This window comes from Paramormyrops kingsleyae, chromosome 12 (genome assembly GCF_048594095.1).
Source record: "Paramormyrops kingsleyae isolate MSU_618 chromosome 12, PKINGS_0.4, whole genome shotgun sequence".
Taxonomy (NCBI): Eukaryota; Metazoa; Chordata; class Actinopteri; order Osteoglossiformes; family Mormyridae; genus Paramormyrops; species Paramormyrops kingsleyae.
In genome coordinates, this window is record NC_132808.1 from 14,246,628 (window position 1) to 14,274,531 (window position 27,904).

General features: G+C 43.1%; 2 protein-coding genes across 4 annotated transcripts; both read left to right on the top strand.

The window, feature by feature from the left end:
• The first annotated feature begins 443 nt into the window (after positions 1 to 443).
• Positions 444 to 10,973, top strand: tox4b (TOX high mobility group box family member 4 b). Of its 3 annotated transcripts, none has more exons than XM_023836412.2 (10): positions 455 to 566; positions 1,259 to 2,354; positions 2,696 to 2,764; positions 3,053 to 3,334; positions 3,485 to 3,745; positions 6,413 to 6,742; positions 6,943 to 7,023; positions 8,247 to 8,993; positions 9,111 to 9,277; positions 9,519 to 10,973. In XM_023836412.2, the coding sequence occupies exons 2-10, from the start codon at positions 2,250 to 2,252 to the stop codon at positions 9,574 to 9,576; spliced, it is 2,100 nt and encodes a 699-aa protein (XP_023692180.1). In that variant the 5' UTR covers positions 455 to 566; positions 1,259 to 2,249; the 3' UTR covers positions 9,577 to 10,973. The 3 variants fall into 3 exon arrangements, with proteins under 3 accessions (XP_023692183.1, XP_023692180.1, XP_023692182.1); XM_023836414.2 differs by having other exon boundaries at positions 1,259 to 2,345; XM_023836415.1 differs by lacking the exon at positions 1,259 to 2,354 and having other exon boundaries at positions 444 to 566.
• Positions 10,974 to 11,955: 982 nt separating this feature from the next.
• On the top strand, positions 11,956 to 27,097 carry LOC111856467 (FACT complex subunit SPT16-like). The gene is made up of 24 exons (XM_023836450.2): positions 11,956 to 12,583; positions 13,526 to 13,618; positions 14,211 to 14,381; positions 14,463 to 14,615; positions 14,949 to 15,095; positions 15,201 to 15,352; positions 15,491 to 15,663; positions 15,753 to 15,843; positions 17,551 to 17,624; positions 17,919 to 18,031; positions 18,598 to 18,663; positions 18,806 to 18,904; positions 19,052 to 19,167; positions 20,557 to 20,710; positions 20,805 to 20,932; positions 21,062 to 21,324; positions 21,403 to 21,521; positions 21,610 to 21,848; positions 21,966 to 22,041; positions 22,146 to 22,315; positions 23,673 to 23,802; positions 25,106 to 25,235; positions 25,319 to 25,393; positions 25,493 to 27,097. Exons 1-24 carry the CDS (start codon positions 12,518 to 12,520, stop codon positions 25,597 to 25,599), a joined length of 3,105 nt encoding a protein of 1,034 aa, XP_023692218.2. The 5' UTR covers positions 11,956 to 12,517; the 3' UTR covers positions 25,600 to 27,097.
• The last annotated feature ends 807 nt before the right edge of the window (positions 27,098 to 27,904 follow it).

Genomic DNA, 27,904 nt, shown 5'->3' on the forward strand with positions numbered 1-27,904 from the left:
TCCTAGCTGTCTTTCTCAAGTAGGTACTGCATCATCCAGGAATAGATATAAACATGAAAATAACAGAATAGTGCTTCATGTGTCCCTGCAAGGAAGTTGGAAGGTTCTCATGACTTGCATCTAGTTATCCATAACAGACACAGACATAGATGTAAAAGCAAGTTTTCAGGTTAGCCAGTATCCAGCACCCCTAACGTATTTGGGCTTCGCTCGATGGACCGACGGTGACAAGATTACTCTGCTGGCTACAGGATTCAAATCCACGACCTTTCAGAAACAGATCCTTGTAGACTATTAGGTAATATGAATATTATGAAAGACATAATTGCGATTTGATGACTATTCCCCTATCGATTGTAGAACTGACACAGTTCTAATACTGAGCACTGCTTACAAAAGGTCATCGGAAATTAACTCGGACTGCTCGGGACGCGGAAGTGCCTGTGAAACGTCATTTCCTGTGATCCAATGAAATACGGAATTTGGTGCCATGTTGTGATTTTGTGTTCGTGTGAGGATCGGTGTAAAGAACGAGGAAACGAATAAATTGCAGAAACAGTATGGAGGTAATCAAAAAATCGGGAGCTTCTGTTATGTAGACTTATAATTTGTATAAGATTTTAAATGTTAACAGTCACGTAATAATTCCAGACAAAACGTAGTGCATCAAGCTCGTAACTGGCTAAAGCTAGCCATCTACGCCCTGTACTTTTTACTACTATTTGCTCGTTAGTGTTCGTTACTGTAAATTGCAAAATCAGTTGACTGCTTTGTTTACTAAGTTAGCACAGTCGTTTTGGATATTTATAAGGTAAAATATACGATATGCATTATAAAATGTTGATCGCCTACTTAGCTCTATTATTCTAAAGGTACATCTGGGAGCGTTGGATAACTCAGCCCTTGGTGTCTGTTCGTTATATCCCGAAAGATAAGATCTATGTTATCCAGGAAAAAAAGATCCACTGGTTTTGTTATTTAGCTTTTAAATCGGTATGTTTAAAGTTTAAACAGTAGGCTACAGTGTAAGTCACCTTGCCATATCTACAGTGATTATATTTTGTAACTTATTTTGACTTAAAAGCTTAACTATACTCTGTCTACACTGAATGGTCTTTGGCAAAGGAAGAGTGACAATAAAATTGTCCTTAATGTTTTACTGTACAAATTGCACTATGGCATCTTGGTGGCTACGTATTAATATATGGCCTGTGCGTGGATTTTATATTGTCCTGCAATTACATCGTCGGAATGCCAGGCGAAAATATGACAAGCGGTGACAGAAACACGTGTGACACGTCTGCTGGGTAAGAAACAGTTAAAGTCCTCCGTGTGATGCCACCCAGGCTAAACCATAGGAATGGGGGTAGTATGCATGTGTGTGCCGCAGCTATTCTCAGCAAAGACTTAAAGTAACACCAAGAAGCTCATTTAAACAGCACTAACGATGCGGGATATTTCTATATGACGCGTTTTCTACAATGCAACGCATTTAAACGCCAGACCGCATTTAACTAATGGGATTTCTTTATTTTCCTCGTAATATTTGATCCTATTTAATCCATAGCTATTTCTCCATGGCAGACATCGCCCAAGAGTCTGACAGACTGAGTCAATTATATAACACGACGAGCCGGCAAACGTATGTTTTATGGTTACTAAATAAATCGATCTGGAGACTGGATTAAGAATCTGACAACGGATTGTCATTTTGGCTTTTTTTTTCCCCAAATCAGTATCGAATATGCGAACTTTCAGTCGGGGTCACCGCAGCGTTATTTCACGGTCTAATGGTCTAAGCTTAAATTTTAGGTTTCATGTGCTCATAACAGAGTGGTTTCGTTTTACCGCGCCTTACAGCTAAATACCAGTCATTCTATATAGTCGCCAGCTGTGTCTGTATGGCTGCACTACTTAAGCGTAGCGGTGTCTGTCCTTTATGTGAGTAATCGGCAATCAGCCCCTTTATTCACGTGATTACATGCAATTCTTGCGGCTCGGAAATAATAGGTCAGTGATCGGTAAATAAGTAAATATTAGCATGCCCGAGCGGTAAACGTCATGCAGTTCTGTACGTGGCTGACCGTAGTTTAACATCGGCTAAATAGGGCGACGCGCAGCTCAGCAGTTTTGCGCATATGGTGCTTAGTGACTCAGTGACAGTTGGCCTTTACGTGAAATATTACTGGGGGCTAAAACCACGTTGAACGCCACTGACGGCAGTTGAATGAAACCAGCCGTGTCAAAACATGGATCTGCCCTTTTACTCGGACCTGTCGGACAACGCGGGCCAGTTCGGGGACTCGGACTTCCTGGACCCGCAGGCGTACGGCGGATACGATTCGGTAAACAAGGTGATCCAGTCCAGATCGGTCGGGCTGACCGCTCCGCCTGTGTTGGGTCACGCATCGACGGAGTGCTAATTAAGCTAGTAGTAATGTCAGCAGATAATAATGCTTAATTACGCACGTGCTAGTTATGATACTATTATGTTCTGTGTTTATTTTATTTTAATGGTAATAATTTGCCAGTCTGACAGATAGAGATGGGCCTGCTTGTGTATTTGTGAAATGGTGTAGATGTGCGGTACTGTGTGGAATTTTGATAGGGGATAGTGTGTTTAGGTTTGAATGCATGTGACAGAGAGAGGGGCAGAAGAGGAGGGAGGATTTACCTTTCTGGTGATGTGTTGCAGTTCCCTGGAGGCAGTGATAACTACCTCACCATCAGTGGGTCCGGACATCCATTTCTGTCATCTTCCGAGGTGCATTTTTTTTTCATACCATCTTGACACAGAACGCTCTTCAGAATGTCAACACATATAAAACATGCTATCCCTGTTGTTCAATATGTCCAGGCAGAATACAAGACGCAGTCCCTCAGCGGGTCCTCCCAGTACACAAGACACTGTCCTTCAGAAAGTTTACATAGCACACAACACGCTATCTCTTACCATATATTGACTGTTCACTGTACCTGCAATATGTAGACAATATAGTAAAATATAATTATGCTGCTCTAATCAGTGTCTGTGCCTCTGCCCTTCTACCAGACATTTCACACCCCCAGCCTGGGCGATGAGGAGTTTGAGATTCCACCCATCTCACTGGATCCCGACTCTGCCCTCACTGTGTCTGACGTGGTGTCCCATTTCGGGGAGATGTCTGACCAGGGGCCCTCTGGGGGAGTCCCAGGGAATGCTGTGGTTGGTGGGGAAGATCCCTCCTTTGCCTCTGCCTTCGTTAACCCCCCCGCCCAGGGCCTGGAGCACCTAAACCTGGGTGTCATGAACCAGCCAGGAGAGGGTGTTTTGCTGAGCTCGACACTCGGCATGGTGAGGATCGGGCAGGGCAGTGAGGCAAAACGATGTTATGTTTACATTTTACAAAAGTAGCACCATGGAATTAACATTGCTATAATAGTTATTGAACCACCCCTGATTTTTCTATTTTTCCTTATTTGTGGAACACTTCATTCTTTCCAGGAGTTGGGCCATCCTGTTGGATCTCAGTTTAGCAGCTCTTCCCCAGTGACTATAGATGTTCCGCTGAGTGACATGAATCATGGTTTGCTGGGCCACAACCAGCTGACCACCATCGACCAATCAGAGCTCAGCGCTCAACTCGGGCTCAGTCTTGGTGGTGGGACTATCCTGCCTTGTCCACAGTCACCTGACCAGCCTCTCTCAGCCACGCCCTCGCCCGCTGACTCCCTGCAAGATGAGGACATGAGTGATTTTGCTCAGGTAAAGTCTGCATGTTTGCCTGTTTTTGTGACTGTATCCACTGGCATTGACAGTCAGCTGAATGTGTCCATGGTGTTTTTATTTGCCTGGTGTCATATTGTCGTTCGTGTGGACAGAAGCTGTAAGCTGTTATGGTGGGATTGGAAGCACCACTGGTGAAGTTTGGGAAAGTTTTTTAGGTCACATTTTGGCAGCATTTCAGTCTGACACCTGTGGGTCGGTGAACACCTGGCACAATATTGGTAATAAGTGGGTAATAACCAAAGTTCATAACTAATAATGTGTGCACTCTTATTGGCAGCTGCATGTGACATTCTGTAGGTCTCTCTCTTCAACAAGTGCTGTGCACAGCTTTCCTTTATCTAGCTTTAATATTTCCTGCCATTTTCCTCTGGTCTCCCTCATTATCGAGGTGTTTTCAACTTTGATTGGATGTTTTTTTTTTTGTATTGCGCTGTTTTTTATAAACTCTAGAGGGTGGGGCTGGGGTGTTCAAAGGGTGGTTGCAGTGTCTCCTAAGGTCTTCGGCGTATCGGAGGATGCAGGGGATGTTGTTATTAGAACTGTTGTTTATTTAGCAAACTTGCCAGCCATGAAACATATAATGAGACCGTAGCCTTTTTTTCAGGACGGGACTTTTTTGCCATTGATTACATTACAAAGACCATTCCTAGACAAGGCAGTTATCTAGTATCCAATGTCAGAGTCATTATTCGGTGAGGATATTTCCACAGAATCTGTGTCTGTCGGAGGTCTGTGCGTATTGCTTCCATGTGGCTGTGCCCTCCAGCAGTCTGTCTCGGCGGAAATAGCCAAGTTGTGATTTGAGCATTAAATGAACAGCTGGAATGGCAGCTGTGAGGTTTGAGGTTAGTCTCTTTTTCGCCCTGAGATTGGCTGCTTGTCCTACTAAATCTGTCTTGGCATTTTATTTATTTAGCTGTGTTTATAGTTAACCACTCCATGTCATTGTTGTCCCTACAGAGCCCCATCTGTTATTTTGTGAATCTGCTTCACCCTCCAGTTTGTCTTCTTCAGTTGTCTTCAGTTTGTCATCTTATATTTATTTAGTTCTTCCATATGTAGTATTATGCATCAGACTCATTTGGGCCTATTTACCAAATGTGCCACCATTTTCACATACAGCAGGACCTCAGTTTCGTCAGGTCTCGTAGGCAGGGTCACCTGCAAAGACCCCACAAGTCAGCATATGTCTGCAGCCAAGGCCGGCAGGGTAAGACAGACCTGCCCCTTTGGTCTGTCTACTTGCCAAATCGCTTTAATGAAGCCTTCTGTCTTATTCATGATGCCAGGTTAGGAGATAGAAGTAGACTAACTGTGATAGAAGAGTCTGTTAAGCTTAAATCAATCAAACCTTTTTTTGCGCAGTCGTGGACTTCAATGACATGCCGTGAGTCAGAAGGTGTTTTGGAAAGAGGGAATTCTCTGAAGACACTGTAATGCAGAAAGCAATGGTGAAAGAACCATGTAGCATGGAGCAGGCTTTATGGATATCAACTTTCTTTTGGAGCCTGGAGTCAGGCAGTGTGACGTGTTCTCTCATCTGGGCTGTCGCCTGAAGAGATACAAAAATGCAGATATGCATGCATGCATGCATGCATGCATGCATGCGTGAGACCAGTACTAATCTCCCACCTGGAAGGGAGGGAAGTCAGGTGCATCTTGTACACTGCAGATGTAACGAAGCAGCTCCTTTTGTGCTGTTAGTGGAGTGATCTTTGCTTCTGGGTATGTGATAGCTGGCTTCAGCTCCGACGACTAAGAATAGGGTTAGACAGTCTCTGGTCTTTTCCTCTGTACCGATTCTTGGTCGCAGTCAAGAAGTTGTCTTTGTACAGTCCGGAGTCATGGACAAAGACCTTCATTATTGAAATAATCTGGGTAAGTGTGTGATTTTTGCCATGCTGATTTTAGAGTGCCTGGTGTACACAGCAGCTGTGTTAGCCTGCGGGTTGGGAGTCTGGGCATTTGGGAAGGGGGTGGCTGATTGCAAAGAGCTGAAAGAGTCATCAAAAAACCCTGATTAAGTCCTTTGGAGGTGTAGCAGTTAGAATATTAGAGATTACTGGGTCCTTTAGGAGGTGGAAGTGGTAAGGAGTATGTGCTGATTACAGCGCGTTGTCACCCCCACCACACACCAAAGCACCTCAGGGATGAGAACCTGAGTGCAGCCATGCAGTGATACCTCAGCACCACACTAGTCCGAATGGACCAGTGTGAGTTTTATTTCCGGTGGCTGGAGTGCCAATTCATGCCACCCCTTAGGGCTGGCATAAATACACATTTGTCTGGATTAGCTGGGTGTGTGCTTCACAGGAGAAGTTGATTAATTTCTTTTTGATCATAATTGCAAAATAAAAGCCTAATATGTGCAATGTGGATGTGTAGAATCTGAATGTATGTATTTTACTATATCAGCTAAAGTGAAGGAATCGGGTCCCTAACTTTGATTTGTATGCATGAATGTGACCTATAGGTCCTGTAGTACAGATATTTCTAAGGATATGGCTGTTTGCGTCAGATGAGATTTAAGTCCTGCAAAAAATGTTCTACACCTGACTTGTGCTATTTTGGCATGTATGTATCTCGCCTCCTTGTTTGCATGCTAACAGTATGTCACCATCTTTTTCCTTTTCTCTTTCTCAGAAGAGTATGTTGGTGGAGTCGCCTGTCTCCCTGTCAGTTTCCTCTGCTGTTATATCCCTCACACCCTCCCTGGCTGACTCCCCGATCTCCTCATCCTCCAGTGCCCCCCCAGCCATGAGAAGAGGGGTGGCCGGGGGGGGAGCGGGGGGAGGCAAGAAGGGGAAGAAGAAGAAGGACCCCAACGAGCCGCAGAAGCCGGTGTCGGCCTACGCGCTCTTCTTCAGGGACACGCAGGCGGCCATCAAGGGCCAGAACCCTAGTGCCACCTTTGGGGAGGTGTCCAAGATTGTGGCCTCCATGTGGGACAGCCTCGGGGAGGAGCAGAAGCAGGTAGAGACGCGTGATCTTGCCCTCAAGCTTGCACGCACGAAGGAAAGGTTCGGGCAAGGCTCGTGTCTGGATTCTGAGCTGGCAGATGCTCAGTCTGTCTTCCCCATGTGCTTTGTGCTCATACATATGTCACTTGCTGCAGAGTTAATCAGCCCCCTGTGATTAAGTAGTTTGTCTGATTAGCACACTGCCCCCTGCAGGTGTACAAAAGGAAGACGGAAGCGGCAAAGAAGGAGTATCTGAAAGCACTTGCGGCCTACAGAGCCAGCCAAGTCTCCGAGGTAAGAGTGCGGCAGCCCATTCAAGATGTCAGAGTTCGGCCGCTGTGAAGTGGACAGAAGAGGCAGAAAACCAGTGGTGCATAATAAAAGCCTAATGCAGTAGTCTTTCCTAAGAAGATCACATTTACACACGCGGCGTACAAAAATGTTTGCGATTTATACTGCAAAATAGACACAATGACCTCATATTCAGGCCAAGCGTGCCTTTGTACAAACCTACACACCCATATAGTGCCATACTTCCAAGCCTATATGTTCTCTGATGCTCATGTCTGCACAGACACACACACTCTCTGCTCCCAGAGCATTATATTAATTTCTCTATGCCAGGGGTACCCAATCTTATCCGCAAAGGGCCGGTGTGTATGCGGGTTTTTGCTGCAACTCCCTAATTAGATTACTAATTAGAGGACTGATTGGCTGAAAGAGTCCTCACACCTGGGTTTGAATAGCTGACCTACAGGTTATCCCAAAAACCTGCATACACACCGGCCCTTTGCGGATAAGATTGGGTACCCCTGCTCTATGCCATGTATCCTCATGATTTCAACATTAAAAAACTTGGGAACATGGATACATAATGTGTTGGGTGACTGAGTATCAGACGACGCAGGTCCTGATAACCAGGGGCTATGCAAAGATAAAAGGCTAAGGGTCCTGTTGTGGTCAGCTGGTGGGGCAGCGAGTGTGGATGTTCTGATAAGACAAAGCTTTAGTATAACTGACACTTGTTTTTGAGCTCAGGAAGTAACTTGCATTTCCCTTCAGTGTCAGACTGGGTTTTTATTGACATTCTTACTCCTATAAACCCCTTTGGACTCTTATACCTCTTACACATTGGAATTAATCTAGATTTCTACTATTTGATTTCCACAAAATACTTTTGTGACGTAAAAGTTTATAAAACAGGGGGGGCAGGTGTATTTATGTTCAGTTCATGTGACAGAGGTTGACTCCGTCCAGCAAATTATGTGACTTCTGAAGGGTTATGGTGGAACCAGACCTTGTTTAGGGGTTTATCACATTGTTTAGTGTGTATTTGTGACATAAAATCTTGATTAAATCCATTTTAATTCTAGGTTTAACCCTACAAAATATGGAAAACCCTGGGGGGGTGTATATTTACACAAAGCACTGTAACACGTCCCCAAGTTGGCTGCGCGGTACTGTGAGGGGACCCAGAGGTTTGCATGCTGATTTTTATTCCTCCTTTCTCTGTCCAGGCTGCGATTGAAGTAATAGATCCCATAACACCCCCATCCCCGCCTCCACCAGCCCCTACCCCCACCCCTGCTCCCGCACCTGCACCCGCACCCACTCGCTCCACCCGAATCCCCCACCATGCTCCAGAGCAGAACACTATCACCAACATCTGCACCTCCAACATCATCCTGGACCTGCCGCAGGTCACCACTCGCTCACGCACCAGTGCCCACAAAGCTCCGGCCACCTCGGCACCTGCACCCCCCACCATCACAAAGATCGTCATCTCCAAGCAGGCTATGCCTGGGGAGGGCGGCCTGGTAGCCGCAACTGCTACAGTTCCAGCCACCCGAATGCTTAAGCCCTCCCCTACCTCGTCTTCCACCCCCCCTGCTCCCCGCCAGCCTCCACCCCTGCAGCAAATGCAGAATGCCCCCCCACCTCCCCGTTTACAGCAGATGGTCCATTCCCCTGCCCCACCCCCTCTCCAAGCCAAACCCCGCGGTGGTGGCACAGGGCTGGTGGTATCAGTCACCGCAGCACCTCCACCCCCGCTGCAGATCAAGATTGTCCCTGCCCCCTTGCAGTCTGAGTTAGCCACGCCCATTATGGTGACAGCAGCGGCGGCACCCTGCTCAGTGCCAGGGCCTGTCTCCTCCAGCCCGGCGGTGGCCATGGAGGTAGCTCCGCCTGCCGCCATTGTCAGTGCCTGCTCCCCACCAGCAGAGGGCACCATAGCTGACGCAGATGAGTTCACCTCTAATGAGGTAGGGTTATGGGTGTTTTCTTGAATCTGTTTTTGTATTCTGTGCTCCTCTTCTCAGTCACTAACACACTTTGATGAGAGAGGCGTGCTAAGTAGGTCTCTTTTTCACTTAATCCAGATGGAGGTGGAGCTGACCGTGTCACCTGCGCCAGAAGAAGTCCCCCCCACTCAGCCCTCGGGCACCCCACACCGCTGTGTCCGAGCGGGATGCACCAACCCCCCCGTGGAGAGCAAAGACTGGGATAGAGAGTACTGCAGCAACGAGTGTGTGGCTACCCATTGCAGGTCTCTGCTACATAAACACTGCCTCCGATATACTCAATATAGACGTGACACTACTAGGGTTAAATACATGCTCTCTTATTTTAGTGTATATAATGGATTACATAGCCATAGATGGAGAGTAAATGTCACTGGTAGACAACTTATTGACTTCCAGATACTTATTAACATTGTATTATAACAGGTAAGTTTGACTGAGGTGATATCATGTGCTTTGCCTGAATGTCCACTGTCTGTCTTCCAGGGACGTTTTCATGGCCTGGTGCTCAATTCGAAGCCAGAACTCCACCACTGTCACATGAGGAGACCGAGGGTGGGAGGCGTAGGCCTTGCAGTCTCAGTGCACATCCCCCTTCCCTTGCTTTCCCTGAGCCCGCTGACATTTGGTCCCGTGGGTGGGCGTTGGTCACACTGGCTGTGGCAACACAGTGAAACGTCTTTTATACACTGGGGTTAATATGTCCTGCAAAGAATAATTTATTCTTTTTACACACACATAAATTAATGCATTTTTAACAGCCTGGATCAGTCGATTCAGCACTAGGGGACAGTGAACATGGAAGGACCATCTTGGTTATCGTGGGTAAAGTTTTATATATGACAGTGGTGTGTGCGTGAGTGCGCATGAAATTAGCTATAAAGGCGTCTAAAAGCAAACCGTTTTAGAGCTTGGCATGCGTGTTTGTGAATATATAGCACCTTCTAGAGGCATATACTGGAATTTGGCGTTTATCCATTGTCCGGATGTCACCAGAATTACATCCCGTTGCCCGTTGTGGGAGAAGGACTGTCTTTGTTGTGCATTGTCACTGACTGGTATAATCTTGTAAATAAGTAATACAGACAGGGTTAGGCACATTGGTGACTGAAAAGGCATGATAATCGCACTCAGTTTAGGCTTCAAAGTGCAGTTTTCCCATTACTGAGGTAACCGGCTGGCAATGTTCGTCTAGCCTTCAGATCAAGATGGAGAAATAGCACTGATGTGTATGAATGATGTCTGCGAGGTGGGTTTTAAACTCTTAAGTTATTTTTAATATGGAGGTGGATGATCCTGCTGTAGAATTTCCTACAATCACCGTTGCCTTTCTTTGTATGTCGAATAAGGCCATGATAAAACTGGATTTTCAGTTTTCAGTGGAAAAACAATATATGTGTTACACAACCCAAGTTATCGCGCAGTTTTTTTTGCGTTTCAGGGATTATTGTTTTGAGACCAAACGTTTATCAAGAAAAAGCGGTCTAAATAAAATGTTATGGTTTTACGTTTTACTTCAGTTGAGCATTAAATGTATTATTATTTAGAAGACGCAAATTATGGTCATTCAGTAATCGTGTTGATTTTTAGTAGAACTCGCGCGTTTCTAAAGGATGTTAAAAAGCATATATTTTTTTGGAAATATTTCTATTCAGTGTCTTTAACGCTGAATTCTCAACACATAACACAACCTAACAGGCGAGTCAGCTGTTTCTGTGCTTAATGGCTGTACTGAGAAAATCTTGAGATTAATAAAAGGAACGGATAGAATGGATTTTCTTGCTGTCTGCTGAAGTTCGTCGCACTGTAGGTTCTGGCTTTTTAAATGGAATTTGGATTTGAAACTACGGTATTAATGCAGCCGTGTAAAATAATTAGGTATGTTCAACATCGTTGCTGTTTTAGTGAATGAAATAAAAATACAACTGACGAGTAAAGATACGCCCGCATCTGCATTTGATGTTGTGGTTATTAAACCCATAGTGATGTGATTCTTAAAAATATATTATGAATACATCAGCGCACCCTAAACAAAGCAGAACAACTAAACACCCATATACATTTCACACGTACATGCCCATTCTTACATTTTCCAGCGTTGATTTAAGGACTTTTTTTATCACCAAATGGGGTAGGAGGGTTCAAACTGAACGCCATATTCGATGTCATTAATATATTATAATTTTAGATAGATACTTTATTGATCCCCAAGGAAATTTAAGCATCCAGCAGTGAACACATATAAAACACCACAATGCTAGGCCTATATATGTGTGTGTCTGAATGTGTGTGTATGTATATGTGTGTGTATGTATATATATATATATATATATATATATATGTATGTGTATATATATATATATATATATATATGTATGTATGTGTATATATATATATATATGTATGTATGTATGTGTATATATATATATATATATATGTATGTATGTGTATATATATATATATATGTATGTATGTGTATGTATATATGTGTGTGTATATATATATATATATGTGTGTATATATATATATGTGTGTATATATATATATGTGTGTATATATATATGTATGTGTATATATATATGTATGTATATATATATGTATGTATATATGTGTGTATATATATACTTGTGTGTATATATATATATATATGTGTGTGTATATATGTATATATATATATATATATATATATATATATATGTGTAACTGACACGATTGGCAATACTACCAGTGCTTATAAGGATAATAATAATGGTGAAAGATAAGGTACTAAGAATACTTTATTTTGAATGATTTACTATGCAATATTCAAATTTATAGTGGAAAATCTATTGAAAATCCGAAAAATGCATTGGCTTGATCCCCTGACCGAACGCGCAGGGGCTACCCTGGAGAAAGGCGCAATGGTGTAAAAGAGCGTTGGGGTTTTCATGCAACTCAACTTCCGGTATCTGATCATCCAAATGGTTTTACAGAGGAGGAAAAAAAACAACTAGATAAAAAATAAGATGATGACTAGAGAAAAAGACCGCAGGCACCGAGCAGCATCCCTCGGCACAGACTGGGGCTTGTGCGGCGTAAACCCCGTGTAGCGCGTTACAGCGGAGTCCGAAGCGCCGTCATCGGGACCGGGCCGCTGGTCGCCGAAAGCTGCGGGCGGCGTCGGTACCAAGGGGTGGATAGAAAGTGGGCGGGAGGAATACAGTGTCACACAGGGGGCTACGTTACCTCACAGAGCATTTATGATATTTACATACAACAAATGAACATACTTATAACCATCCTTTCAGCATATTTTACTGATAAGACGCATTATCATACTGGATTAATTCGAATCGCATTAACTATCCAATACACACGTAAATATTAAAATAAATATACTTTCTCCTAAAAGAATCATACACACATCTGTGGTTTGTCGCAAAGACTTAAAGGTGCGATAGCTGGCTTTTCTTGAAGCCCGGCACTGGAGGGACGTAAAAGTCGCTATGGCGGTAAACTTGGACAAGGAGGCTTATTACCGCCGGATCAAGCGGTTATACGCCAACTGGAAGGTAAAATTAACGGCCGCGAATGGCTAAGGAGGGACAGTAACAGTAATGAAGTGAGGTAAATGTGAGTCTCGGGCTGCTGTTGTTGTCACCGTGGCTTTGGGGGAAGGCCTTCGCGGGGCTGCCGTCCGCTAGCACTTAGCTAGCCGTCCTTGTTAGCTTCAAAATAAATGATAGCAATTTTAAAATGGGTCTGAAGTGGCGGGCCTTTGTTTCAAAACATACAAAAACATGTAATGTAGTCCAAACGAGCCTTGCCAGTGCGAACTCTGCCTGTTCTTGGTATGCAGCTGGCTGGCAATCTAATACGTTGACTATATTTACTGTATCTTTTGTTAATGAGGCAATTAAAAGTCGTTATTCGACTTCGAATAATCAAAAGAGCTTTGTTTTTTGTTATTGTGTGGAGTGAAAGACATTGCAAAAAATTTCACTGGGAAATATCTGGCTATGTAGCTGTATTTAGCTAATATTACAGTGTGATGTGCCTCTATTTGTTAGCTACATACTAACTAAAAACGCACATACTGGTCAAAACTACGAAATCAGCAAGCTAGTCGTCCATTTCCTTGGCCGATTCTGTCATATATTATGCTAGTGTCGTGGCAACAGCTGTATTTAAAATGCATATCAGTATTGGCCACTGGTGTCACATTTTTTCTATTATTTAATTCATTTTGTTTGGCGTGTATAATATAAATGTGTGTGTGTGTGTGTGTCTATGAAGGCAAATTGGCATTACGTTTCAATGTGATTCTCAGGTAGAACCTGAAGGGATGGGGTCTTGCCCATTGAAAATATTTTCTCGATCTGTTTTGATTACTTAATGTATAGAGTGTGTATAGTGTGATCTGCGTTGTTTTGTCTTTCTGTAATTTTCTACCGATGTGCTCTTGCTGTAATCATGAGTTGCTACCATCGAATAACTTTCTGTTTGCCTTTTAGAAAGGGGAGGATAACTTTGGCAGGGTGGATGCCATCGTGGTGTCTGTGGGAGTGGATGAGGAGACTGTATATGCGAAGTCCACTGCCCTGCAGGTTTGTGACATCTTTGTTATGGTGAAATGGTTAATAAATGGCCGTGTACGGTGTGTACTGACTAGCATGCCGCTGGCCCTTTTTAATACATCCAAGCTCTTTGGAGTGGAAGGTATAATAAGGAACAATCATGTGAACATTAAATTATTAGATTCTTTAAAGCAAACGGCTAATTGTCTTAAAAGCATTTTTTTGCCTTTGCAATCGATCAGAGCATTTTAGTTCTTATGTGTGGCAATAAGCGATTATTATCGGGGGCACAATTGCGCAATTGCACCTCCTACTGGTCAGTTGAAAATATTGTTTGAACATAGTAAAATAAAATAAATTTGCAAAGTTGCCTTTTAAACTGGCTTGTGTTAGTCATAGCAATGTTTAATAATAATTTGTAAATATTTATGTATTTATTTAGCGACATTACATGTGTAGTTTGATGTAGACTGTAATGTATCACTAGTTGGGTTCCCTCACCTTGCACCCCTGGGAGAAAAGCCTAGATTCGCCTGTATGTGTGGCAGTGTGTTGCTTGAAGTTTTGTCCAAAGTTTTCGTTTTTACTGTATAAATGTTTTTGTTCTTTCTTCCTCACTTAGACGTGGCTCTTTGGCTATGAGCTGACTGACACCATCATGGTTTTTTGTGAGTCGAGCATCCTCTTCCTAGCCAGCAAGAAGAAGGTGGAGTTCCTGAAACAGGTGGCCATTACCAAGGGCAATGAGAATGCCAACGGTGTGCCCCCTGTCACGCTGCTTGTTCGGGAGAAGGTATGGGCATACCTTATGCAGATTTCATGGTGTTTTTCTGTGGTCCATCGCAGCATAAAGCCAATGTACTTCTGTTTATAGAATGAGAGCAACAAGGCCAACTTTGAAAAGATGTTGGAGGCCATACGATCTAGCAAGGAGGGAAAGACTGTTGGAGTCTTCAGCAAGGACAAGTTCCCCGGGGAGTATATGAAGAGTTGGAATGATATGATCACTGCTGAAGGCCTGGAGAAGGTTTGCAGTTTAGCATGAGACTTCTCTAGGATCTTGTTTTTTTGTTGCGTATATGAATGGTGTATGAGTCTTCCATTGAGACAGAAGATGCCTTTGGAATAGTTGGTGATGAATTCAGATCTTGGGATGACAGTGCCCTGTTTGTTTCCCTGTTATTTTCAGTATGGATTTTTATACTGTAAATGCTGGTGTTATTGTCCAGATAATCATTGTAATATACAAATTGAGGTGAGGTAGGCTGAAAAGTCTTATATTGTGTGGCTATTGGGCTTCAATTGCTAACTCTGCTAAAGCAGTACATAAGTGGTATATAAATTGATTTAATACCTTTAGGTGGATCTCAGTGCAGCGGTGGCTTACACCATGGCTGTGAAGGAGGATGGAGAGTTAGCCCTCATGAGGAAAGCTGCAGGAATTACCAGTGAGGTCTTCAACAAATTCTTCAAGGAGCGGGTGATGGAGATAGTGGACGCAGATGAGGTACGTGTGAAGGATCGTGTTGGATGCTGTTCCCAGACTCGCTGTTCTCCCCTGAGCCCTGTCACTACTCACCCCACTAAAGGCTCTGGCTGATTTGCCCCACAGAAAATGCGTCACAGTAAGCTGGCAGAGTCTGTGGAGAAGGCCATCGAGGAGAAGAAATACCTTGCCGGGGCAGATCCCTCTGCTGTGGAAATGTGCTATCCACCGATCATCCAGAGCGGTGGTAACTACAGCCTGAAGTTTAGCATAGTCAGGTAAGGTTATACGTTGAATCATTGCAGTAGTGATAATCCTCTATTGTTCCTTCCTTCAATGCTCATTATATGAAGCTCTTCTGGTGATTTTCTGTCATGCAGTGTTTAACCACATTTTTAAAAATTTCATTTAACCAGTGACAAGAATCATATGCACTTTGGGGCAATCACCTGTGCCATGGGGATCAGGTACAAGTCATACTGCTCCAATCTAGTGCGCACACTGATGGTGGACCCACCTCAGGAGATGCAGGACAACTACAACTTCCTCCTGCAGGTGGAGGAGACACTGCTGAAAGAGCTCAAGAATGGTGGGCGTGTATGTGTGTGTTGCCTGGCTCCTGTGATGTGTGTCGAGGTGGTTAAAGGAAAAGCATTTTTTTTTTTTGTCCGGCTGCAGGGGCGAAGCTGTGTGACGCATACAACGCCGTAGTCGACTTCGTAAAGAAGGAGAAACCTGACCTGGTGGGGAAGCTCACAAAGAACATTGGGTTTGTGGAACCACATATTCTTTACCACTTGCATGTCATTCACCCCTGACTGTATTTCATGTAGAATATACACTATGTGGACAAAAGTATTAGGACGCGTCTCTTAATCATTGATTTCAAGTGTTTCATTCAGACCCATTGCCACAGGTGTATAAAATCAAGCACCTAGCCATGCATTCAGGTTTACAAATATTTGTGAAAGAATGTGTCTTCAGTGAATTCAAATGTGATACTGTCATAGGATGCCACTTTGCAATAAGTCAGTTCAGTTTCTTCCCTGCTAGGTATTCCACAGTCAACTGCAAGTCAAATTATTGCAAAGTGGAAGCGTTTAGGAACAACAGACACTCAGCCACAGAGTGGCAGACCACATAAAGTAACAGAGCGGGGTCACCAAGTGTTGAGGCGCATAGTGTGTAAAAGTTGCCTAGTTAACTCAGTAACTACAGAGTTGCTAACTTCCTCTGGCATTAACTCCAGCACAAAAACTGTGCACCAGTAGCTTCATGGAATGAGCTTCCGTGGCCGAGCAGCTGCATGCAGGCCTCACGTCACCAAGCACAGTAACAAGCATCAGATAGAGTTGTGTAAAGCACACCACCACTGGACTCTGGAGCAGTGGGAATGTGTTCTGTGGAGTGATGAATCGTGCTTCTCTGTCTAGCAGTCTGGTGGGCAAGTCTGGGTTTGGTGGATACCAGGCATCCCCTGCCTGATTGCATTGTGTCAACTGTAGATTTTGGTGCAGGAGGGATTATGGTATGGGTTTGTTTTTCAGGGGTTAGGCTAGGTCCCATAGGGCACTTGTCCACTGCACCATTACTGTATTTTGGTATCGTACTTTCCCTTTTCCATTGACTTCTAGTTGATTACCAGTACCAACAGTTCCAGTACCTAAATTACCAAACTTCCCACAGACAAACTCCAAAATCTTGTGAAAAGCCTTCCCAGAAGAGTGGCAGCTGTTATAGCTGCGAAGAGGGGGGGGGGCGACTCCATACTGATGCCTATGGATTTATAATGGGATGTTATAAATGTCCCTGTAGATGTAGTGGCCAGGTGTCCCAATACTTTTGTCCATATAGTGTACCTCCAACCACCCGTCCATCTTTTGCTTACCCTGAACATGGTTGTGGGAAATGCCTGGCACCTAGGCAGCAGAGCGCACTGGGCAGGGGCACACCCTGGATGGGATATAGAATATCGTTGATTTTTTGGCCCTGAAAACTTTTCTTTTCTGAGCATGAGACTGCAAGGGAAAGATCATATAAAATTTTATTTTTGCATTAAAAATATGGTAATAAGTAAGTATTGCTCAAAGGTTATTGGCATCCTCTTCATATTGCTGTCAGTATGCCTTGCTGTGGCTGAAAGTTTAATGTTTTGTAGTCACATGGTTAGGGGTATGTATTAATGGCAATACACTGCTCTGGTGATTTATACACCATTTATTTATTTATTTTAAAAAACAAAAATGACACTTCATATATGCAAACTAATTTTCCGTTTCAGATGTAGAAACATACCGGTAATGCATTGGAGGGTGCATGGTACACTTCAGGACGTGTATACTTTTTCTCCTGAGTTGTCTTGTCATAAGTTTTGAAGTTTTCATGAGCAGTCACATTAATCTATTTGTTATAACATCTGCTTTTTAGTTGTGATTTGGGGGGGGGGCGTAGTGTGACCTCTTACTCTTTGTTTCAGGTTTGCAATGGGAATCGAGTTTCGCGAGGGATCACTCGTCCTTAACAATAAGAACCAGTACAAATTCAAAAAAGGTGAATTATCAGGTTTTTTCCCTTCACCCTTATTTTTTAAACTATTTTAATAGTTGCTTGTTAAAATTGACATCACCACAGTGTTATGTGATTGTAGGCAGGCACCAGCAGTCTTGAACCTTGGCTGCAGCTAGTGTCAGGCAGCAAAGGATTGCTGTGAGGTTGGTGTTGAGTGTGTTCAGCATCATTGGGCAGGTGTTTCGTGTATGGGGTCATTCTTGCTTCCTCCATGTTCTGGAATATTTCCTGCTTGGTGTGGAGTTTTTGCTCTTGACTGTTAATATGCCGTTCCAGGCATGGTGTTTGGTATTAGCCTTGGCTTCTCTGACCTCATCAACAAAGAGGGGAAGAAGGAAGAGCAGAAGAAGTATGCCCTATTCATCGGCGACACGGTGCAGATTAATGAGGTGTGACCAAGTGGAACTTCCCAGTATGGAATCCCTGAGGTTAAACAGAAATTGCCCTATGATTTGAACTTTGTATGTCGTTCTCTGTGGTTATGGTAACATATTGCACCATATTTTATTTAGAATTTGTAAAGTATGCCAGTTTTGTATGCTGGTGGATAACCACTCACTCTCAGTTCTATGTAATGGGATTCCTTGTTCAACCTCAAAACAATCTTGTATTAAGGGGTTTTCTATTACATGTGTATTCAGTGCAAAACTGGAGCTTTGGTTTTAGCTAAATGTTGATGTTTCATCTTTGGGACGTACTGTTGTGTCAACTGTAGATTTTGGTGCAGGAGGGATTATGGTATGGGTTTGTTTTTCAGGGGTTAGGCTAGGTCCCATAGGGCACTTGCCCACTGCACCAGGTACTGTATTCTGGTATGCTACTTTCCCTTTTCCATTGACTTCTGGTTGATTACCAGTACCATATCTTGGTTTGTAGAATGTGTATGATGCAGCTGTGTTTAGCAGCTGTGTCAGTGTGAGCACTTGCTCAAATTAACCCTGTCTACCCTCTCCAGGAAGAAGCTGCCACAGTTCTAACATCCGTCAAGAAGAAAATCAAGAACGTTGGCATCTTCTTAAAGGTCATGTGATGTGACAATCTGTGGATCTTTCTTTATTCAGGTTTTTTATTGCTGTCCTCCCATGTCCCTGGTTTTGGTTGTTGAATGTCTTGCTTTCCCTTTTTAACAGAGATATTTGTGTTGACTCCCTTGTTTTCATTAGAATGATGATGAGGAGGATGATGAGGAAGATGCAGATAATGCTGAGGAGCTTCTGGGAAGGGGAGCACAAGGAGCTGCCCTACTGGCTGATAGAACCAGAGTACGTTTGTATGTGTGCATGCACGTATGTGTCAGCAAGATTGTGTATGTTTTTGTGCTGTAATTATGCGATTTATAGTGTAGTCTGGTTGTCTTAAAAGCTTGTCAGACTTCCATGTGACTCTTGCCTTTATTTCTTACTGGACAGAATGAAATGACAGCAGAGGAGAAGAGGCGGGCCCATCAGAAGGAGTTGGCCAGTCAGGTGAATGAGGAGGCCAAACGGCGACTGACAAAGCAGAAGGGAGAGCAACAGATACAGAAGTGAGTGACTCATGATGAGCGGAATAAATTTACCCACTTATGCAAAGATTAACTGTATTTAAAATGAAGTTTAAAACCCCCTTAGCAAATATACTATGAAAATTCAATTTTCTGATCACTTATCCTGGACAAGACAAGGGAACACCTAGATGGGATGCCAGTCCTTTACAAGGCACATACACTCACACACTAACATTTCCAATCATATAGACATTTCGAGATGCCAGTTAGCTTAACTGCAAGTCTCTGGGGAGCTGGAAGAAACCAGAGGCATGTGGGGATGGCATGCAAATGGGAAGGTGGGATTCAAACCCCCGTCCCTGGAGGTGCGTGCAAAAGTGCTGCCCTCTGAGAATGTACTGGAATTTAGAATTTAGTGATTAATTGTCATTGTTGACAGACCACAGCACACAGTACACAACAATGTAATGTGTTCTCTGCATTTAACCCATATGACAATAGCAGGGGGCAGCTAATTCAGGGCCCGGCCAGGGTGCCTGGGGGCGGTACCTTGCTCAGGGTCCAGGGCGTAACTTTGGGTAGAACACTGGAGGGGTTGAGGTCTCCACCCATTATAGGAGAGAAATTATTATGAGGGGGGTGTATTAGCTGGTTTTGATTTATTGGGGGGGCTACAACCCCCCTGTAATTTATGTCCATGCTCAGGGTACCTCAGTGGTGCCTTGCTGGTCGGGGATTTGAACCTGCAATCTTTCAATTACAAGTGTGCATCCCTAACCATTAAGCCACCACTGCCCACAGCCCTGGCAGGTAACAACTGAAAATTTGCCCAGATTAGATTTATTTAGTCACAATGTTTTATTTTGACGTAGATACGGTGATGGGATGGATGTGGTTATTGGGCCCCCTGAGCTGATGACTGGGACCCCTTTCATTTCTTCAGCAGGTTTCTGACATTGGTAGTGAGATCCTAAATCCTAATCCTAAAATTAAAACTTTTAGTTTTGTGGGGCTCTTTTGTAGGCCATTATTTTTGGTTGAAATCTCGACTTTAATTTCAGTGTGGTATTTGACAATATCAACAAGGACTAGGTTGGCAAAAAAAAAGAGTAAAAATGTCCTTTTTTTCTAAAAAAAATATTTAAACGTGACATTTCTGGAATTGTGTTTTGGGCCAGTTTCCTCCAGTCAATGTGCTTTACTGCTGGTACCTACATGGACCCAGCATTTTGCTGGTTTTCATAATCTGAATATAATGATGAATGGTGTAATCAATGCTGATAATATATTTAATCTTAAATATCCACATCTACACTAAGGCCTCGATAATGATGTCATAGTCAGTGCTATAGCTTTGTCCACACGGCTTCAAGACCTGCCACTCCGCATACATTCTGCTCATTTAACCCTTCTTTCTATATACCACAGAACACGGAAGTCCAATGTCTCTTATAAAAACTTCTCCCAAATGCCTCGGGAGAAGGAGATCCGTGAAATGAAGCTCTTCATCGATAAGAAGTATGAGACTGTGATCATGCCCATCTTTGGTATTGCCACACCATTTCACATTGCCACGATCAAGGTAGCTGCTACTGTAAAATGACCTTTAAGAACAATGACAATATTTCAACTTGAGAATCGGCTAAGTGTCTCCCCTACCCCATCCTGTTTTGCAGAACATCAGCATGTCAGTTGAGGGAGACTACACATACCTCCGTATCAACTTCTACGTCCCTGGTAGTTCTCTGGGCCGCCACGATGGCAACATCTTCCCCAATCCTGATGCCACCTTCCTTAAAGAGATGTGAGCTTAACTCAGTTGGCCTTCCCTGATCTATCTGGTCTTGTGTCTTCCGTTTCTCCCCTTTACTCTTTTGTTTTTCTGAGTCTTGATGATCCTCATGTTCTGCCTTACTGACTTTGGCATTATCAGAACTTACCGTGCCTCAAACCTGAAGACACCTGGAGACCCAGCTGTGCCCTCCACCAACCTGCAGAATGCCTTCCGCATCATTAAAGAGGTACAGAAGCGCTATAAGACACGCGAAGCTGAGGAGAAGGAAAAAGAGGGCATCGTCAAGCAGGACTCGCTGGTCATCAATCTCAACCGAAGCAACCCCAAGCTTAAAGACCTGTACATTAGGCCCAACATCGCCCAGAAGCGGATGCAAGGCTCACTGGAGGCACACACCAATGGTGAGTGACTGAGAGTGAAATCACATGAGACAGTGTGGTTTTTAGGAAGGGTTAAGCATTGAATGCGTCTCTCCTCAGGGTTTCGCTTTACCTCTGTACGTGGTGATAAGGTGGACATCCTGTACAACAACATTAAACGTTCGATCTTCCAGCCTTGTGATGGAGAGATGATCATCGTCCTGCACTTCTACCTCAAGGTTTCTCATTTTTGCTTTATAATGCCGATGTTCTTGTTCAGTCCAACTCTCCCATCTCTTTTGACGAGCGATCTGTTCTTTCCGCCAGAATGCAATCATGTTTGGAAAGAAACGCCATACAGACGTACAGTTCTATACAGAAGTGGGTGAGATCACCACGGACCTGGGCAAACACCAGCACATGCACGACAGGGATGACCTCTATGCTGAGCAGATGGAGCGGGAGATGAGGCACAAGCTCAAAGCTGCCTTCAAAAACTTCATTGAGAAGGTGGAGAACCTTACTAAGGAGGAGCTGGAGTTTGAAGTGCCATTCAGGGACCTGGGGTGAGAATGTCAAGGTTGCCACTCTGAGCCAGTTGAGCTCAATATCATATATTACTAATCATTAAAGTGTTTGAGGTAATACGTATTAAATTATATTGATGTTTGGGTGTGTTGTAGTTTTCAGGGTGCCCCCTACAGGAGTACATGTTTACTGCAGCCCACCTCCAGTTCCCTCTGCAATGTGACGGAATGGGTGAGTGTGGATCCCTCCATTTGCAGGAAAAGCCTGTTATATTTTCAGTATGATGTTCCTCCTTGTGACCACTTGCAGTAATTACTCACAATGCGTATCTGCAGCCGCCGTTTGTGGTGACCCTGGATGAGGTGGAGCTGGTTCATTTTGAGCGTGTGCAGTTCCACCTGAAGAATTTTGACATGGTGATTGTGTACAAGGATTACAACAAGAAGGTCACCATGATCAATGCTGTGCCTGTCAACTCGCTTGATGCAATTAAGGAGTGGCTCAAGTAAGACTCTGCTCATTCTCTAATCTGTTTAAATTTCATAATGAATGGGCCTTTTTTGAATTTTTAGGTGTGGATGCAGTTTGCAGTTTCCTTGCATTGAGGGTTCTCATCGAGCACAAGCGCGAAAATTGTTTTTTTGCAGCCTTTGTGGATTTTCGTAAAGCTGATTGAGTTGCCATGTGTGACATCCTGAGACTTAGTGGGATCCCCATGAAGTTACTGGACATCATGGCCAGCCTGTACACTGGTACTGTGAGTGCTGTGCAGAGTAGAGGGAGAACCTCTGTGTTCTTCCCAGTTGATTCTGGGGTTCTCCAGGGGTGTGTTCTTGCTCCTACTCTGTTCAGTGCTTGCATGGACTGGGTGTTGGGCAGGGTCATGGGGTCCAGCAGCTGTGGGGCGTTTGTTGGTGAAGAAAGATTTACTGATCTTGACTTTGCCGACGATGCTGTGATCTTCGCAGTTAATAGAGGCTTTTGATCGGGGCTCTCGAGAGACTGAGCGAGGAGTCTGAGTTTCTGGGATTGCAAGTGTCCTGGATAAAAACCAAGATCCAGGCCTTTAACGACTTCTTCAGCACAGCCATCAGTAGTGTGTCAGAGGTTCACTTTCCTCGGCAGCGGCATTCATGTCTCTGGTGACTCTTCCCATGAAGTCAGTAGACGGATTGGAAGAGTATGGGGGGTCATGAGGTCACTGGAAAGGGGTGTGTGACGCTCCCGATATCTTTGCAAGAGGACGAAGGTCTAAGTCTTTAGAGTCCTGCTGCTCCCTGTCTTGCTGTATGGCTGTGAGACATGGATGCTATCCAGTGAGCTGAGATGAAGACTGGACTTCTTTGGTACTGTGTCTCTTCGGAGAATCCTTGGGTACTGCTGGTTTGACTTCGTGTCGAACAAGCAGTTGCTAGAGGAGTCCTGAATGAGGCACATTACCTGCATTGTAAGGGAGCGTCAGTTACGGCACTACAGCCATGTGACGCGTTTCCCTAAGGGTGATCCGGCTCGCAGGATCCTCATTGCTGAGGACCCGAGCGGCTGGACCAGGCCGAGGGGACTCCCACGTAACACCTGGCTGCGGCAGATGGGCGGTCACTTCTGGAGGGTGGGACTGGACCGTTTGTCTGCCTCGGGGGGTCGCCAGCCGGGATCCCGAGGTGTTTCTTTGTGGTCGGTGTGGTAAACCACTGCATCAGCGCATGCTCCCCAACCTGACCTAACCTGATGTAGTTTACTTATTAGCATATGAGCCTGTGATTTGTACATATCATATTGTAGTTAACAACACTTTGTTTGAGGACAAGTAAGTGTACCTTGGCTAATAAAAAATATATCCTCTCATCCACTTCTCTTCCCAGTTCCTGTGACATAAAGTACACGGAAGGTGTGCAGTCACTGAACTGGACAAAAATCATGAAAACTATTGTGGATGACCCTGAAGGATTCTTTGAGCAGGGTGGATGGTCCTTCCTGGACCCCGAGAGTGAAGTAAGTAATGATAACTAACTGTGCACTATATAACAATACACAAGACAGGTTTATTATCATTGACGGAAACATTTCCCAAACTAAAATAAAGTAAAATACGAAAACAAAATAAAACTAAATGAGAACTATAAGTATTGCTTCTGAAACCAACTTAAATAAAATAAAATGAAATGTCACATACTTCCCGTTGACGTTTTTAAACACTGTTTAGCTAGAGTAATCATTTGTTTACCTTTGGGGTTCTCGTGCACTGCACTTGAACGGTGGAAATAGCCAATAGCACAACATGATGATATTTTGTAGTAGCCGGCAGAGTCTTTCAACTTTCCATCTATCCATAGAAATGACTGAAATCTAAAATAAAATGTATAACAAATAAATGGATTTAAATATTTAAAATACAAACATATGAAACCACACGGGACACTAAACTAGATTTTAAACTAGATACAAATAATATAGAAAGTAAAAAAAAATTCAGAACGATAACAATACTGATGCAAAAACATACACGGGTATATGGCGCAGTAGTACAAACTTAGTTTGTTGCAATCTGGGAGTCTTTATAATTCTAAAAGTCTGCTAGCCATTTTTGTTATCATTCTGATTTTAGAGGGTAGAAAAGGTGTTTGTAATCTTTGATCCGATTACTTCCTGCTACCTGCTAAAATTTCTCAAGGGTATTAATCTACTTTTCACAATGTACTAGCAGCTGAAAAGGCTACCAACATCATGAAAAGTGTGAATAACTTAAAAATTGAATAATATAATTTATATAGTTTGTGTTTTTGGCTTAGTGGTTTAGCAGCAGTCATGACTGTTCAGTTGTTTTTCAGGGCTAACATACTGTGAAATTTCTATGCTATGTTGATGGCATTATGATTGAACATTTCACTGGAAAGGCCAAGCAGTTGCGAACGGCTTTGTGAATGTATTTTCATACATTTCTGTATTTCCACAGAATTGATCTTTTCTAAGGTTTTAAAAAGGATGTTAAACCATGGAATTTGATTTTTAAACTCATGTAACAATCCTGTAGATTAGGGGTGGTCAATCTTATCCAGAAAGGGCTGTATTTTATGCAAGTTTTCACTGCAACTCCCTAACTAGATTACTAATTAGAGGACAGATTGGCTGAAGAGTCCTCACACCTGGGTCTGAGCAGCTGGACTAAAAGTTATCCCAAAAACCTGCATACACACCGGCCCTTTGATAAGATTATGTGGATCAGATTGACCACCCCCTGCTGTAGATAATGGATGATACTACAGTGAATTGATGCCTATCTCTCTCTGTCCTCCAGGCGAGTGGGGATGATGCAGCGGACTCCGAGTCAGAGATGGAAGATGAAACCTTTAATCCCTCAGCAGAGGAAGATGAGTATGAAGAGGAAGACAGTGACGAAGACTACTCTTCAGAGACTGAAGACTCAGGTTGCTAGAGACGCAAGAACACAAACTTGTATCTGTATATATGTAAGTACAATTTTGACCAGTATGTTTTATTGGTTTGTCAGACTACAGTGCATCTTTGGGCAGTGAGGAGGAGAGTGGGAAGGACTGGGATGAGCTGGAGGAAGAGGCCAGGAAGGGTGAGTATAAAGACACTGTTCCTCTGAGTAAAGTGTACCCAGTTGTCAGTATTTATTAGTGTTTCAAATGTGCTGTGTCTCTTTGTCTGTCTCTTTCAGCGGACAGAGAAAGTCATTATGAGGAAGCAGATGAGAGCTCTAACAGGAAGAGGAAGGGGCGCTCGTCAGCCCCGACTCCCAGCAGCAAGAAGAAGCGACGGCGCTAGATCTCACTCAGATTTACTGTAAACTCTGTAAACACTGACCCATTCAGTAATCCTGATCCTAATCAGCCGTTTCAAACTAAAATCTAGTCTCTTGAGGACCACAGTTCAGCAGTTCTTTGTGGTACTAACATGGGCTTTAAATGCATACCTACCATCCTACCTGCCATGGAATACTACCAGTGCACCAATGGAGTAAAATTAAGGTTTTTCTCCAATAACAGAGAATCTGAATCCATGCACCTCCACACAGGCTTTAGATAGACGTTCTGTAAAATGGAAGTATACCAGTCATTCTTTTGTTCCTCCTCTATCCATCCATCCTGTTTTATTTCGTCCCTCCTTCTAGAAATAGAGGTTAGATGTATGTGGTGTTACAAACTTCTTGTGTATGCATATTATTCTTCTTTTTGAGAATTCTGATATTTGACAAACTGTCTTTGCATTGGTTTTTATTTTTAGATGTTTAAACAGTTGTCTCGGAAGCCTCCGGTCCTGTCCACACAGAAAACTACAGCATTTATAGACTTTTCTTGAGTTAATGTCCAGTTTTTTTTGTTTTTTTTGTAATAAAAGAACTGAAATGTCTTTTTTAAAGATCTTTGTATTCAAACTTAGGAAACTGCAAAATGTAAATGAATAAGATAGCTACTGTATTTTTTTCATGAGTTAACATTAATTATTGTGTAGTTCTTTTTTTGTTTTTTTCCCTGTAAAGAATTGTATCAGTCATACAGGTAGAGTGAAGTCCACGCATAGAAAAACGGGTAAATTAACATTTAATTTGGTTTTCATGTTGAGAGATAATGGTCAGCTTTCTGTCCATTTGTTCAAATCATGGGTAGTTTTTCAGTGAGGTCATATTTAATAAAATAGGTACATCACAAACTTTGGACAAAGAGGTATTTGTCTTAGTGTAGGCAGTAATTGTTCTGAAACATTCTTAAATCTTTATGTAGTACTGTTTAATGTCTGTGATAATTTTCAGTAGCCTGTTGCTTGTCCATTTGATAATTTGCTGCAATGTAGATCAGAAGTCTTCCCTGCAGTTTGTGTTTTGCGTTGTAATTGGTGCTTTCCCAGTCTAGAGTCTGGCTTTCCCCTCTTAATCCAAAAACACAGTTTAGGCTAATTAGTTTCTCTAAATTGCCTGTAGTGTTTCATTGTGCATCCTCTGTCTCATGTGCATTAATGCTTGGGAAATGTTGCACAATCCATGTGACCTTGTGCAAAATAAGTGGTGGAAGATGGGTGTTACCTTGAAATTATCATTCTGACCAGAGTATCTCCCTTCTTGCTCCCTGTGCATTCTGGGATATGCTCTAAGTTGACTGGATAAATGGAGTGTGATCAGTAGATGATGGAATGGTTTGTTGGAATTTATGATACATAAATGACTTCTAATAGATAATGCTGTGCAATTGGCTAAAGCTCAACATAATATAGTGGACTTATAGTGATCATATCGGAATAAAGGAAATGCTCAAAATTCAAAAATCAACTATTGCTATAGTGTTTCTAGGCTGGTACCTGACACGAGGGATTTCCCAATGATCTCATGTCACTGTCCCTTATGTTGTTTGTTATTGCAATGTTAATAGGAAGCTTTGCAAGAAAGTGTATATGGGTTAAATTTTTTCACCCCAAAACAGGGTTTTCTGTGTTTGAACCATTTTTGCAATAGTATCTCTATGCCTTATCAATATCTCTGGATATTAGGTGAAGGGGTGAAGCTGCTGTATTACTGTAGATGGAACTATGCTGACCTGGCCACCTTCAACAGTTTGGAGGAAATGAATAGGTTGCTTAATGCTGTAGGCACTGCATACACTGGAGCAGCCTAAACAGGACTGAAAAAAATTAGATTTGTCAAAGTCCCAGAGATGTTATTGCTGTAAGGGGGAGAGTTCATAAACTGGATTATGGACAGGAGAACAGAATTTATGTTATAAAAATGAACAGTTAAATAGCACTGTGAACATGCATTGAACTAGTGGGACATCCTTGATTTTTTGGATCCATTCATCTGACTAGTTAAGGTCTCTTTAGGCATTTGAATTCTGAACACCTGTACAAAGCTGCAGACTGTGTTTGTACAAATTTCTGTGTGGGCAGCTATGTGTTTGTGTATGTAGCTCAGCGGGTTAGGGCTCTGTGCCCATGTCTGATTGGTTATAAGTTCAAATCCCATGGCTGAGTGATTTCACAGTTAGGCCCCTGGGTGAGGCATTTAGCCCACATTACTATAGATTCAAGATTCAAGATTCAGATTCAAAGCGTTTATTATCATATGTACAGAAAAGTAGTA

Coding starts and splice junctions, on each gene's coding strand:
- tox4b (XM_023836412.2), top strand. CDS start 2,250: ATGGATCTGCCCTTTTACTCGGACCTGTCGGACAACGCGGGCCAGTTC. Junction 2,765..3,052: donor CATTTCTGTCATCTTCCGAG/GTGCATTTTTTT, acceptor CCCTTCTACCAG/ACATTTCACACCCCCAGCCT. Junction 9,278..9,518: donor TGTGTGGCTACCCATTGCAG/GTCTCTGCTACA, acceptor TCTGTCTTCCAG/GGACGTTTTCATGGCCTGGT.
- LOC111856467 (XM_023836450.2), top strand. CDS start 12,518: ATGGCGGTAAACTTGGACAAGGAGGCTTATTACCGCCGGATCAAGCGG. Junction 14,616..14,948: donor CTGCTGAAGGCCTGGAGAAG/GTTTGCAGTTTA, acceptor TAATACCTTTAG/GTGGATCTCAGTGCAGCGGT. Junction 19,168..20,556: donor GGAGAGCAACAGATACAGAA/GTGAGTGACTCA, acceptor TATATACCACAG/AACACGGAAGTCCAATGTCT.